At 36.9% G+C, this 12,346-nt stretch overlaps 1 protein-coding gene across 4 annotated transcripts; it reads left to right on the top strand.

Annotated features, from left to right (window-relative positions):
• The first annotated feature begins 1,490 nt into the window (after positions 1–1,490).
• Positions 1,491–7,045, top strand: LOC129873084 (pentatricopeptide repeat-containing protein At2g17140). 4 transcript variants are annotated; one of them, XM_055948086.1, is made up of 4 exons: positions 1,491–4,076; positions 5,145–5,239; positions 5,960–6,073; positions 6,666–7,045. In XM_055948086.1, the coding sequence occupies exons 1-3, from the start codon at positions 1,594–1,596 to the stop codon at positions 6,001–6,003; spliced, it is 2,622 nt and encodes an 873-aa protein (XP_055804061.1). In that variant the 5' UTR covers positions 1,491–1,593; the 3' UTR covers positions 6,004–6,073; positions 6,666–7,045. The 4 variants fall into 4 exon arrangements, with proteins under 4 accessions (XP_055804061.1, XP_055804060.1, XP_055804062.1 ...); XM_055948085.1 differs by having other exon boundaries at positions 6,629–7,045; XM_055948087.1 differs by having other exon boundaries at positions 5,960–6,171.
• The last annotated feature ends 5,301 nt before the right edge of the window (positions 7,046–12,346 follow it).

Below are 12,346 nucleotides of genomic sequence, written 5' to 3'. Positions count from 1 at the left end.
TGATTGTTTTGGAGGAAACTAAGTCGGAGTATTAATTGAGGAAGCACAACAATGAGTTCAAGAGTTTTTTGGAGCTTACAAATCCATCCTACAAGTCATAGTAATTTCTACAGATCATAGGTATCAGTCGTCAAAATAGTAGTGAGGAATAATGGCAAAGCTGAAGATTACGAGTCTAGTCTATGACTTATTCAAAAGTCTATGAGTCTTCATCTACAATCGTCAAAGTGATAGTGAATAATTGAGGCAGAGTTAAAGTTATGAGTCAAGTATAAGACTCGTTCCTATGTCTACAAGTCATAAAAGACACTCATAGAAAGGAGTGCAGAAGATGAAACCATGACCTGATTTATGATTCAAGTTTGTGAGCCGTCTTGGAAGTTACAAGTTATAGAAGGATTTCATGAAGAAGAAGATTTCTTCAGTGCAAAGTGTTGGATTACGAGTTGGGTCTACGACTCATCAACCTAATGACAATTAGTAGAATTGAGTCGTAAAACCCAACAGACTTAAAGTTTCCTAATTTTTTTAAATTCATATTTACTTAGGATTAGTTGTCTATAAATACACTCTTAGGTTTATTTTTACAGAATGCACATACTTGGGTTTGAGAATATAGCTTCAACTGATTTTGGGCTTTTATTCTTGAATTCTGATTTTTGTTATCAACAATTACATTTGAATTTTATTTGAAGATTTTGAATTCTCACATTCGTTATTGTAAGTGCATGATTTCTTTTAACCCAAATATTATTCATTATGATCACGTAGTTGTGAGTAGCTAATTCCACAACTAGGATTGTGAGAACCATGAAGAATTAACGATGCAGACTTAATAAAAAATAATTCTTGGATAGTGTGCATGCATGTATTATTTATTCCTTTATTTTTATTACTTTTTAACGGTGGGCAATTAGAACTCTCTTTATTCCTACTTGCCAGATTAAGGAGGTAACGGATGGGAAAAGTGATTAAACAATGAGATTTGGGGTTAATCATCCTCATCTAATTATCTTGAATTATTGGTAAGGATTAGTAAAGCATACACTCGTAGACGGATCAAATTGCATAGTAAAATCCACTTATTTTCTGGATCGAGGACTTAGGTGAAATTAACTTACCAATTTTACATTCAACACACTAGAAAAGGATTACTAATAAAAAAAGTCTACATAGTCTACATACTTGGGGCTAATACCTTTTAGCCGAGGGTCTTTCGAAAACAGTCTCTCTATCTTCATGATATAGTGGTAAGATTTGCGTACACTTTATCCTACCCAGATCCACTTGTAGGATTTGACTAGATGTGTTGTTGTTGTATTAAAGTTTAAGAAGTTTGAAAAAAATATATTTTACCCACTATTTAACTTAATCCCTAATTTATAAAAAATTTAACCTTGGCTTGTCAAAATTATCACATTTTTTTAATTGAAAACATTTTTGTCACCTCCCACAATTTTCTCCAGTAAATAGGAAAGTTGTGGTCTTTTACACTGTTTTCTCCTTGATATATTGTGTGTGAGAAGGGATATCTAAGACCAGAATAGAGATAGTATGGTTTGAAGTGAAATGTGAGGAAGAAGCAAGTGTTAGATGGAGCAGCAAACGAAAAGGCTAACAAAAGCATTAATCAAGAACAGCAGCAATCCTCAGCTGGCATGGCAACTCTTGAGACGCACTCTGTCTACCCCCAATCCCCCACTCCATTCAATTCCTTCCCTTACCCGCATCCTCCTCCGTTACCAAATGCTTACCCAAATACACACACTTCACTCTTTCCTCCTTTCTCTATCCCCTCATATCTCTCTTCCTTCTCAATACACCATCGTCAAGCTCCTAGCTGCCCATGACCACATTCATGACGCCATTTCTCTCTTCCGCTCTACTCGCTCTCATCACCCACCACCCGAAGTCTCACTCTACAATTTGCTTATACAGAAATCTTTAAAATTTGATTTCCCCAATTTTATGTATTGGTTGTATGAAGATATGATTTCCGCTTCCGTTTCCCCTGTTACTTATACCTTCAATCTTCTCATTGATGGACTCTGTAATTCGGATCGTTTGGAAGATGCCCGCCACCTGTTTGATGTTATGCCTAACAAAGGGTGTCAGCCCAATGAGTTCACTTTCGGGATTTTGATCCGTGGGTATTGCAAATTTGGACTTTCTTTACATGGTTTGAAACTTCTGGATAGGATGAGGATGATGGATGTTTGTCCTAATGTGATAATCTACAACACTCTAATAGCAAGTTTCTGCAAGAAAGGCGACGTTGATGAGGCTGAGAGGTTGGTTGAGAGGATGAGGGAGGACGGGCTAGTTCCTGATGTTGTTACCTTCAATTCTAGGATCTCAGCTCTTTGCAACTCGGGGAAGATTCTTGAAGCTTCGAGAATTTTCAGAGATATGCAAATCGATGAGGTATTCGGCTTGCCAAGGCCTAATGTTGTAACTTTCAATTTGATGTTGCAGGGATTTTGTGAGAAAGGGATGCTGGAAGAAGCAAGGACACTGACAGAATCTATGAAGAAAGATGATATTTTCTTTAATGTGCAGAGCTACAATATCTGGTTGTGTGGACTGGTTAGGAATGGAAAGCTGTTGGAGGCTCAAACAGTTCTGAAAGAAATGTCCCAAAATGGAGTAGATCCCACGATTTATTCATATAACATCGTGATTGATGGCCTCTGCAAGAATGGGATGCTTGGTGATGCGAAAATGTTGATGAGCTTAATGATACATGATGGTATATTCCCAGATACAGTTACGTATAGCACTCTACTCCATGGCTACTGCACAAAAAGTAAAGTGACTGAGGCAAAGAATATTCTGCATGAGATGATGAATAGTGGATGCATTCCAAATAAATACACTTGTAATACTCTACTTCATAGCATGTGGAAAGAAGGGAAAGTATCAGAGGCACAACAGTTACTGCAGAAGATGAATGAGAGAGGTTATGGCCTGGATACTGTGAGCTGCAACATCGTGATTCATGGTCTTTGCCGAACTGGAGAGGTGGACAAAGCTGTTGACATTGTGAGTGAAATGTGGAGTCATGGAAGTGTTGCCCTTGGCGATCTTGGAAATTCGTTTATGAGTTTGGTTAACAAAGATGATCATGGTAGGAAATGTCTGCCTGACTTGATCACCTATTCAACCATTATTAACAGTTTATTCAGAGAAGGGAAGCTTGATGAAGCTAAGAAGAAGTTTATTGAGATGATGAGAAAGAAGTTGTACCCTGATTCAATTATTTACAATACTATTTTACATCATTTGTGTAAAGGAGGAAAGATATCATCTGCATTTCAAGTTCTAAAGGACATGGAGAAGAAAGGTTGTAAAAAGAGCTTACGGACTTATAATTCTTTGATACTCGGATTGGGGAATAAAAATCAAATATTTGAAATGTGTGGCCTGATGGATGAAATGAGAGAAAAAGGAATTTCTCCAAATGTTTACACTTACAATATCATGATTGGATGTTTATGCAAATCTGGGAGAACTGAAGAAGCAATTCCTCTTTTGAATGAAATGTTTCAGAAAGGAATAATTCCTAATATTCATACCTTTGAGTTACTTATTAAATCATATTGCAGGACTGGTGAGTTCAGACCAGCTCAAGAGGCATTTGATATAGCCTCCAGTATATGTGGTCACAGTGAAGCGCTCTACGCACTGATATTCAATGAATTTCTTGCTGGCGGTGAAATCTTGGAAGCTAAGAAATTTCTGGAAACTGCAATAGACAAACACTTAGATCTAGGAAGTTTCCTTTACAAAGATCTTATAGACAAGCTCTGTAAGGTGGAGAATTTAAAAGGTGCTCATGATATTCTCACCAAGATGATGCACATAGGGTATGGGTTTGATCCTGCATCCTTCATGCCAGTTATTGATGGCTTACATAAATTGGGACAAAAGCATGAGGCAGATGAACTAGCGGAGAGGATGCTAGAGATGGTTTCAGAAGGTAAGGTGGGTAATAAAGCTTACCAAAACTATAGGGAGTTAAATCACATAAAGCGAAGTAAATATGGCGGAGATGGTTGGCAGGCAATTGTTCACAGGTAAGGAGTTTAAGTTCATCTTCTTTATCCATATTTTTCCGTTTGATTAGGTGGTCCTCTACTATTTAGAAACTTAGTTGTTTCTACCTCAAAAGGTGAATACATTGAGTTTACTAGAGCAGCTTTTACCTGGGGTAACCTCAGAGTCGTCAAAAGCGAATAGGGCAGAAAGCACCAAAGTCTATTGGAGCTTTAAGCACAAAGCAAAACTAAAGTGGTCCTTGATGAAGAAACCGCTAATGGAAAAAAAATATGTGTAATTAGTCGAGGTGCATGTAAGTTGTCCCGGACACCATGGTTATTTTAAAAAAATCTTATTCGTAATCACAAATTACGTTTGTAACACTCTTTAACAGATATGTAGCAATTTACCAACTAGATTTATTGTCTATTATTTGCCCTCTTAAAGATATAGTCAACAGGACCAACAGGAGATGGGGCACATGCCTTAGTACCTTAGTACCTTTGGTAAAACACTACTTAAGCGACAAATTTCATACCCTAGCTATAACTGGAGCTCAGAGCTTAAGCACTCTATAAATGAAACCTTTAGCAACATGTAACATTGTTTAAAGTGATTAGGTTGTAGAACTTCTGGATCTATGAGAAATCATGTCATATGCCAATTTATTTAAAGGAAAAAATATGAATCCTGTGGAGGAAGAATATTAAAAGGAAAAAGTGTCGCACTTCTGGTTAATAGGATCATCGTGAGTATGATTCATCCCTGCATGTTTAGCCTAAACTTGGTTAGGTAAAGCCAACGTAGTTTGGAATATGGATTCTGTCATTGTCATGGCTCATGTTTTGCCTTCTTTCTTCTGTCCCTTTCCATTACTTTCCCATTGAAGTGATAATTTACTGATTATGGAGAACCCTGTTATACAAGCGGTATACAGAAGGTGGAAAGCCTACAAAAGATGTGGTTCTCTATGAATCTTATCGTTTCCATTATTATGTGATACCTTGACTAAACTGGCTCTTGATAGATTATTCTTTAATTTGCTTTGTGAAATTTCTTCATAGTGTTTCATGATATTTCCTTAACTGTCTATCCTGTTTTGACAGAGATGATGGAAGTGCAGCAGCCTTGAAAAATTTGAAGCGGGTGCAGAAAGGGTGGGGTCAAGGAAGTATATCATGTCTTCAAACTCCCAAAAATGGTATTTTGGATGACTAAGAAACTATTAATTGGATGTTCCAAGAAACTATTAATTGGATGTTCCTTTCTTCGCGATAGTGGATTGTGAGTTTAGGGAATTGGTAGCAAAACATGATCCCCTTGAAAACTAAACGATGCATCCAGATAAAGGAAGCATATCTAGTTTCTAAGCCATAAATGATTATTGGGTCTGCCATGGATGCAAGCAAATGGAGCTCTGTGCCAATACAGGACAATGAATCACTCTTTGCAGTTTTATAAAAGTTGTCGTTGTCACTTTTTTTGCTACTGCTCCATTCCTGATCTGGCCTTAATATAATATTTTGGATGCACTTCAGTTTCATTCTTCCTTTTTCAATTAAAAAGCCAGAGATTGATTTGATAGAAGATGCATACATGAAAATTGAAACATTTGAGTTCTTTCACGAACTAGCTAATATTTTTAGCTACCTGGTGAAAGAACTCAAATATTAGCCACCTTCACCAGGTAAGCCTATTTTGATATATGGATTCTTAAATTTTGACCAGCCAATTTATTTTGAGAAACACTAGAAACATCTCTCTCATCTGTTATATTAGGCAGTGATTTTCTCCTCTACGGATTTCATTTTTTCAATATTCTATTCGATCCCTTTGTCCTAAACATCACCATCAACATTCATTTTTATACTCCCCTCCCTCTTGCTGTGCACTTCATTCACATGATGATTTTTTAAAACAGCTGAAGGAACTGCAGTAGCTGAAACCCCCAAATCGGGTCTATAAGTCTGAGCCCACATCAATTGTGGAACATTGCTCTCTTGATGACTGGGTCACGTGCTTGCGCTAATCCATTGTAAGTTTCATATTACTGCCTCCAAGTTATGAATATGAATCAAGTATCATCAATTTCCACTGTTTGAAGACTATTTTTGAAGAAAAAAGAATGATCAGGTGATGCTTTTCTGTCTCGATTGTCTCCTCTATGTTTCTGTTCCCCCTTGTCCTGATTGGTCACCTAACACTATGTCAAATAACAAGTTGAGTGCACATGGTTTTCAAAATTTAGATGAAGATTATATGGTTTTCAATAATAAGATTTCTGAATTATGAAACCCATATGATCTTCATTGAAATGTAGACGTCGACTAGTTATAGAAAAGCTGACTGCTTATATAAAATTCAAGCAAGTGTAAATACTTTAACAATTCCTGAAAAGTTCTAATCTTAATTAGATTTGTGCTGAACTGTGAACTGTTGTTCAATAGTTGAGTGACTCACTGAACCTCAGAAGGTATATTTGAACATAGACATTGGAAAAGTATCTTCTCTGTATGTTTTTTTTACTCTCAAACTACATTTTCATTTCACTCTCAAAACTGAATAGGATTATTAATCTTCACTCTTACAGAAAATTGTTTACTTATGATGCAATGTTGGAAACATAGGGATCCAGCTGCAATGAGTGACTATGGGAACTTCTCAATGTTTACCATTGGAGAACCTATGGAAGAACTAGAGAAGTGAGAACCCAGACATGGGTGTACTCTGGGAGGAAAAATTAGCAGTGTTGGAGATAAGCAGATATCTAATTTAACATTGTCTCATTGGGTGAACTACATTTTATGTACAATTATGAACTATCTTACTATGCACTTTTGTGAAGGGACGAGAGGGAAGATCTCAATATTGTATTTCCTGCCCAAATATTGTATATAGTCTATACTTCCTCTTTGAGTTTCATTGTAGTGGTGACTTTGAGAATATCGACCAATTTGTTCATTAACTGAAAATATATTAGCAAGAAGAATTGTTTGCATCCCCTTGATTTTCAAGCATCACATTGAACTCCAATCTTCCTACTGTGTATGGTCTAGAATAATATGGTTGAAGCACTCTCTCCACAAAATTTGCGTTAGGGTGGCGATCCACGTCTTTTGTGAAAGTCATACAGAAAGAAAGTATAATGGTTAGAATCTCCCACACGTTGAATCGTTTGGTTGCAATAATAATTATTTTTGTCTGGGAAATAGGATTCTTCGTTTAGTTATGTTGAATCCCACATCTGAGTTTTCTTCCTTCACAAGTAAGAAAAGTTCATAGCTTTTTCTATCACTATTAAAAAATGTAACTCTTTAGACTCTTTTCAATTAGGAAGAAGATAAAAGTACATAATTACTCAAATCTTTATTTTATCTTGGAACCTTCCAAAGAAAGTATTTTATCCTCCAAGTATGTTTTTTTCCTTAAGGTTCCGGTCTTTGACTTGTGCTGGATCGGTGGAACACAAATCCAAAATTGTGTATAGCCAATTGCATTACTGCTTCAACCTTCAATTCTCTCAGTATCACCTGCGCTGGGGTTAGCAAAATGCCGATCAGGAATTGTACAGTGCCAATAAGTCGCCGGTGTTTAGACAGTTTTTTTCCAATCAAGTCAGGTTTAGTCGACGAGACGCCAATTGGCGGACGCCTGCTCCTTCGTCAGTGTGCTTCAGTGATTTTAAGCTCCAAATTCATCAAACTTGATTTTTTCTAAGAAATGCCTGCATATAAGAGAACTATGACCTAAAATCCCTTCAATTAGTATTAAAATATATTAAGAATTCATGAATTGAGTCTAATGAGTTGATAGAATACCAACTCATCACACATACTATTCTTCAACCACAACCATTAGCATCTAATAGGATATCATATGGTACTCCATCTTCCACCGCTACGTCCCCCCATCTACCGGGTTTGAGACATAAAAAATTCAATTATGAGTCAGGTGTTATGACTGATACTCCTCTAATGACTCAACGTTATGTAAATCTCGGAGTATCACCTACACCTTCACCTTCACTTGTTGCTACACCCGATGAGGAGGAAAATCCGCTTGATTTAGCAGTTGGAGAGAGAGGTACAGGCCTGGTGGAGTGAGTGATGATTAAGTCTGATGGATTATTGTAAGTGTGTTTTGTTAAATATTAATTTGTTTATTTTATTTATTTCTTCTATATTAATTATTTGTTAAATGACATGTTTATTGTGTGTTTTGCAGGTGGCATCCCCCAAAGGATGCTATTAGGGCTCTATCGAAGAGTGTTAGGAGGCTTTATATGGAGCTTTATCACTCTTGGTGAGAGATTCTAGAGGGGATATACCAAACTATGTTTAATGAGTTTAAGGTATTTAGTTATATATATATATATATTACTCAAGTTTAATAGTATTTTGTATACTTTATTAACCATCTAATGCTAGTCACTTTATTTTCAGACTATGTGTACTTGGAAGCAAAAGTATAATATAGTCATTTCGATCATTTCTGAGAGAAAAGCAAGTGTGAGACTGTCTAGGTGGCTAAAAAAAGTACGAGATATAAAAACATGTGGAATTTGGATTTTTCCAAATGTCTTTGAGGATTTTTGTCGATATTGGGCTACTGAAGAATTCAAGTCTTTATCTGAACAAACCAAGAAAGCTAGAAGCAGTATTAAGGTGGCTCGTTGCACACTGGGGGTGCAAAGTGCATTGGAACAATAACGAGGAAAATGGTAATTCCCTAAATTTATACTTCTAATTTATAGGTTTAAATAAAGTTGATTAAATATTACTTGATTATCGTCTAGAATTATATTTTATTTGTAGAAAAAATTATTGGGGAACCTCCCCTCCCCTCTCCCTTGAAAATGAGGTTTTCAAGAGGACTCATACAAAGAAGAAGATTAATGCGTCGGATCCGGATTAATGGGTTGAGGAAATGGGTGAACAAGTTTATGTAAGTTTATTTAAAATTTTAAGATAAAAATTAGTGCATCTATTATGTATATACTTTGATGCTAACTTTTTGTTTTTAATATGTAGAGAGAGTATGAAGGACAATTGCTTGAGTTGAGCCAAACTCAAGAATCCTTGGGCAATTCGATCTGGCTTACGACTGAACAAGCCTCTCAAATTTGGAAGGAAAAAGTGGCATATGGGACACATAAGGGCAAAGACTACGTGATGGGCTTTAGGAACAAACTACGATACATCTAATCAAGATGAGAAGGTATTGGATTGTTGTAATACCACAAAAGTTGGAAAGAAGGGAAAATGAAATTTAAACAGGGAATCACAGGATAATGCAGCTTTTTGGCACCAAGTGGTCCTTCACATAGCCCTTCACGGGCCATGTTGCTCTTCATGCGCCGTGGAGAATCGTCATAGAAGGGCACTAGTAAGTGGGAATTTTGGGGAAATGGTCTACGGAGGGCTCCACAACACTTGGTGCGAACCACTGACCGTGAGAACATCTGTGAACCTGACCCCTCAAGACCCCAAGTTTGGATGGACGACTATGAAAGGGTCTACGACCCATAGTGATGTTCACAGATCGTGAAATGGTCCGTGGAACTCAACCCTCACAAGCTTTGGAGTGAGCCAGCTTCACGAGGGCCTTCACGAATCATCATGACCATCATGGACCGTAGTGACCTCCGTGGAAGTCAACTCATCCATGTCCAGTTCCCCCTCATGTTCACGACCATCACCACGGACTAGGTGAGCTTCACAGGCCATGGGTACCTTTTATGCAGTTACCCGTTCAGTTAAGTTTAAGGGGTATTTGGGTCTTTTTCCTATTGGTTCGTTAATGTATTTGGATGGTTTTTGGGCTGCAGTCCTATTCTACTAACTACCCTAAACCCTCCTAACTCTCTCATTCACTCCCTAACACCCAAATCACAAATCTTCTCTCTAAAAGTTCTCCCAAGGGTCTTCTTCTTCCTCAAGCAAAGAATTTCAAGGGTTTTAAGCTCAAGTCTCCAATTCAAGTGTAATTTAGAGCTTTTATAGTGTAAGGTATGTGGGAATTCATCCATAGATTCTTCCACCCATGGAGTCCCAATTCTCTCAAATTCTCTTTATGGATTCTTCTTCTAAGCCCTAATTTTCATAAAAATTGCATTAGGTCATCTTAATTATGATCTATCATATTATTATTGATCAAATTATGCATAATTCAAGTCACATTGCATGATTTCAAGTTGATTGTCATGGACCCATGCTATATGCTATTTTCAAGTTTGATTTGAAGGATTTATGATCATGATTTATAAAGAAATTTCTATGAATGATCTATGAATTTTTATCAAGGCTTATGAATGACTCACGAAAATAATGAATGATGATGAATTATGATTTCAATGATGTTTCAAGTAAAGTATAAAGATTGTGATGGGTTTTTCTCTCATACTCATATTAAATAGGTGAAAAACTTTCTCACTTACTCATGGATTCTTATGAATCAATCGTGTTAATGAGCTACTCTTATGATTATTTTTAATGAGGATTGACATCTATTATTGTCTCTCCTAATGATATCAATGACTATGATTTATGACTTTCTGTTGGGATAATGACTAAGCATCGAGAGGTCTTTATGGTGGGGTTCAGTACGGAAGCTCAAGTAACGACCGAAGAAAGTCATACTAGCAACTTTAGTCCTTAACTACATTGGTCGCGTAGGTTTATTTTTCCAATATGACCTAACTAGTGGATTCACAAATAGCTCAATGTTAAAGAAAGGTTCTCACGGAGTCTACCTTGGCAAAATAGCCTCTTTCTTCTTGATGTAGGAGTTATATCCGATTCCATGTTATAGCTCGCATGGTCTTATATGTTGGTTAAAAGTCCCATCACACACAAAGATATATGAAATGATTTAAGTTCTCATGATGATGTTTTGATGCATTGACCACATGATTATGATATTTAAATGTTTTCAAGTTTACTCATATTTTCACGATATTGGTCATGCATCTCATGCTCATATTGACTATTTCATATTTTTATTAATCATGTATACTTCTCACATAATTAGTGCATTCCATATACTAGCGCATACTTTTGTCTACATTGTATCATAATGTAGGGTTCGACGATCATCTCGCACCTCCCACTCATTGCTAGAGTTGAGCTTTACTTTCTTTTAGTGGTGAGTCTTCATGCTTTGAGTACAAGACATTTATTTTTTTCATCATTCTTGTGATTTTTATTTCCTATTATGGGTGATCTAGGAGCTTGTCTTACGCCTCCATCTAAACTAGTAGAGGCATGTTGGATGTTAATGGAGTCTATCTTGTCTTTCTATTTTGAGTTGAGACTTTACTTCCGCTTTCATGATGTAGTCTTATTGCTTTAATTATCTTATGTATTCTCATGTATGATATGCTAAGAGACTTGGTTGGGGTCCTTTCGGATTCTGATCGCCGTGTCACACCTAGGGCCTAACTTGGATCGTGGCAAATTTGGTACTAGAGCACAAGGTTTAAAGTGTCCTAGGGAGTCTAACATGCCGCGTGAACTAGATTCTTGTTCATTGGTGTGAAGAGCTCCACATCTATAAATAGAAGGCTATGAGGCATTTAGGAAAAATAACTTCACTTCTTTCATGATCTTATCATGCGATAGAGTTGACCTCTAACATTTTCCTTCTAACACTTTCAATTTGTGATTACAAAAATATGCCTCCGCAAAGAATCCCTGTGCGAAGGAATGTTGAAGAGGAGTAACAAGCTCAAAATGACCCCTTGAACGACCAAGTCTCTCATGCGGAGTTTTGAGCTATTTTCCAAGTTCTTGGCCAAGCCATAGCCGCACAAGCTAATAGGGAAGCGGTAGCTCTTGTGAACCCAAATATGGTTACTACGGCTAGTCAAGTTCGTGACTTCACTCGAATGAACCCTCAAGATTTTCATGGCTCTAAGGTGGACGAGGATCTATAAGAAATTATTGAGGGCATTAGCAAAATTATCAAGATTATGGGTATTAGTCCAATGGAGAAGGCGAACTTGGCGGCTTATCAACTTAAGGGGGTTGCATAAGTTTTGTATGACCAATGAAGGATGAAAGAGGTAGTTATTATAATGTAATACCTCGTATAGTTCAAACTTATATTATTCCGTGAACCAAGAGAAAATTTATAAAAAATGGATATGGGGAGCAAGTCTGCGTCACGGACTTAAACACATAATTTTGATCCAGAATTTTTTTTAGATAGTATATTCTGTGAAGTCTCCGCATTGTGGAGAAGAAAAGTTCTTAAAATGCGATCTAGGGATCAGGTCCGCGATGCGGACTTAGAGACTTATTTTTGGTCC

The sequence above is a fragment of the Solanum dulcamara genome, chromosome 11, assembly GCF_947179165.1.
Source record: "Solanum dulcamara chromosome 11, daSolDulc1.2, whole genome shotgun sequence".
In the NCBI taxonomy this organism is placed as follows: domain Eukaryota; kingdom Viridiplantae; phylum Streptophyta; class Magnoliopsida; order Solanales; family Solanaceae; genus Solanum; species Solanum dulcamara.
The sequence above is the reverse complement of the archived record's forward strand: the minus strand, read 5'-3'. Positions and strand labels throughout refer to the sequence as shown.

Excerpts from the sequence above, each read along its gene's own strand:
- LOC129873084 (XM_055948086.1), top strand. The coding sequence starts at position 1,594 with ATGGAGCAGCAAACGAAAAGGCTAACAAAAGCATTAATCAAGAACAGC. Across the intron at positions 4,077-5,144 it reads TGGCAGGCAATTGTTCACAG|AGATGATGGAAGTGCAGCAG; the intron begins GTAAGGAGTTTA and ends CTGTTTTGACAG. Across the intron at positions 5,240-5,959 it reads TCTTCAAACTCCCAAAAATG|CTGAAGGAACTGCAGTAGCT; the intron begins GTATTTTGGATG and ends TTTTTAAAACAG.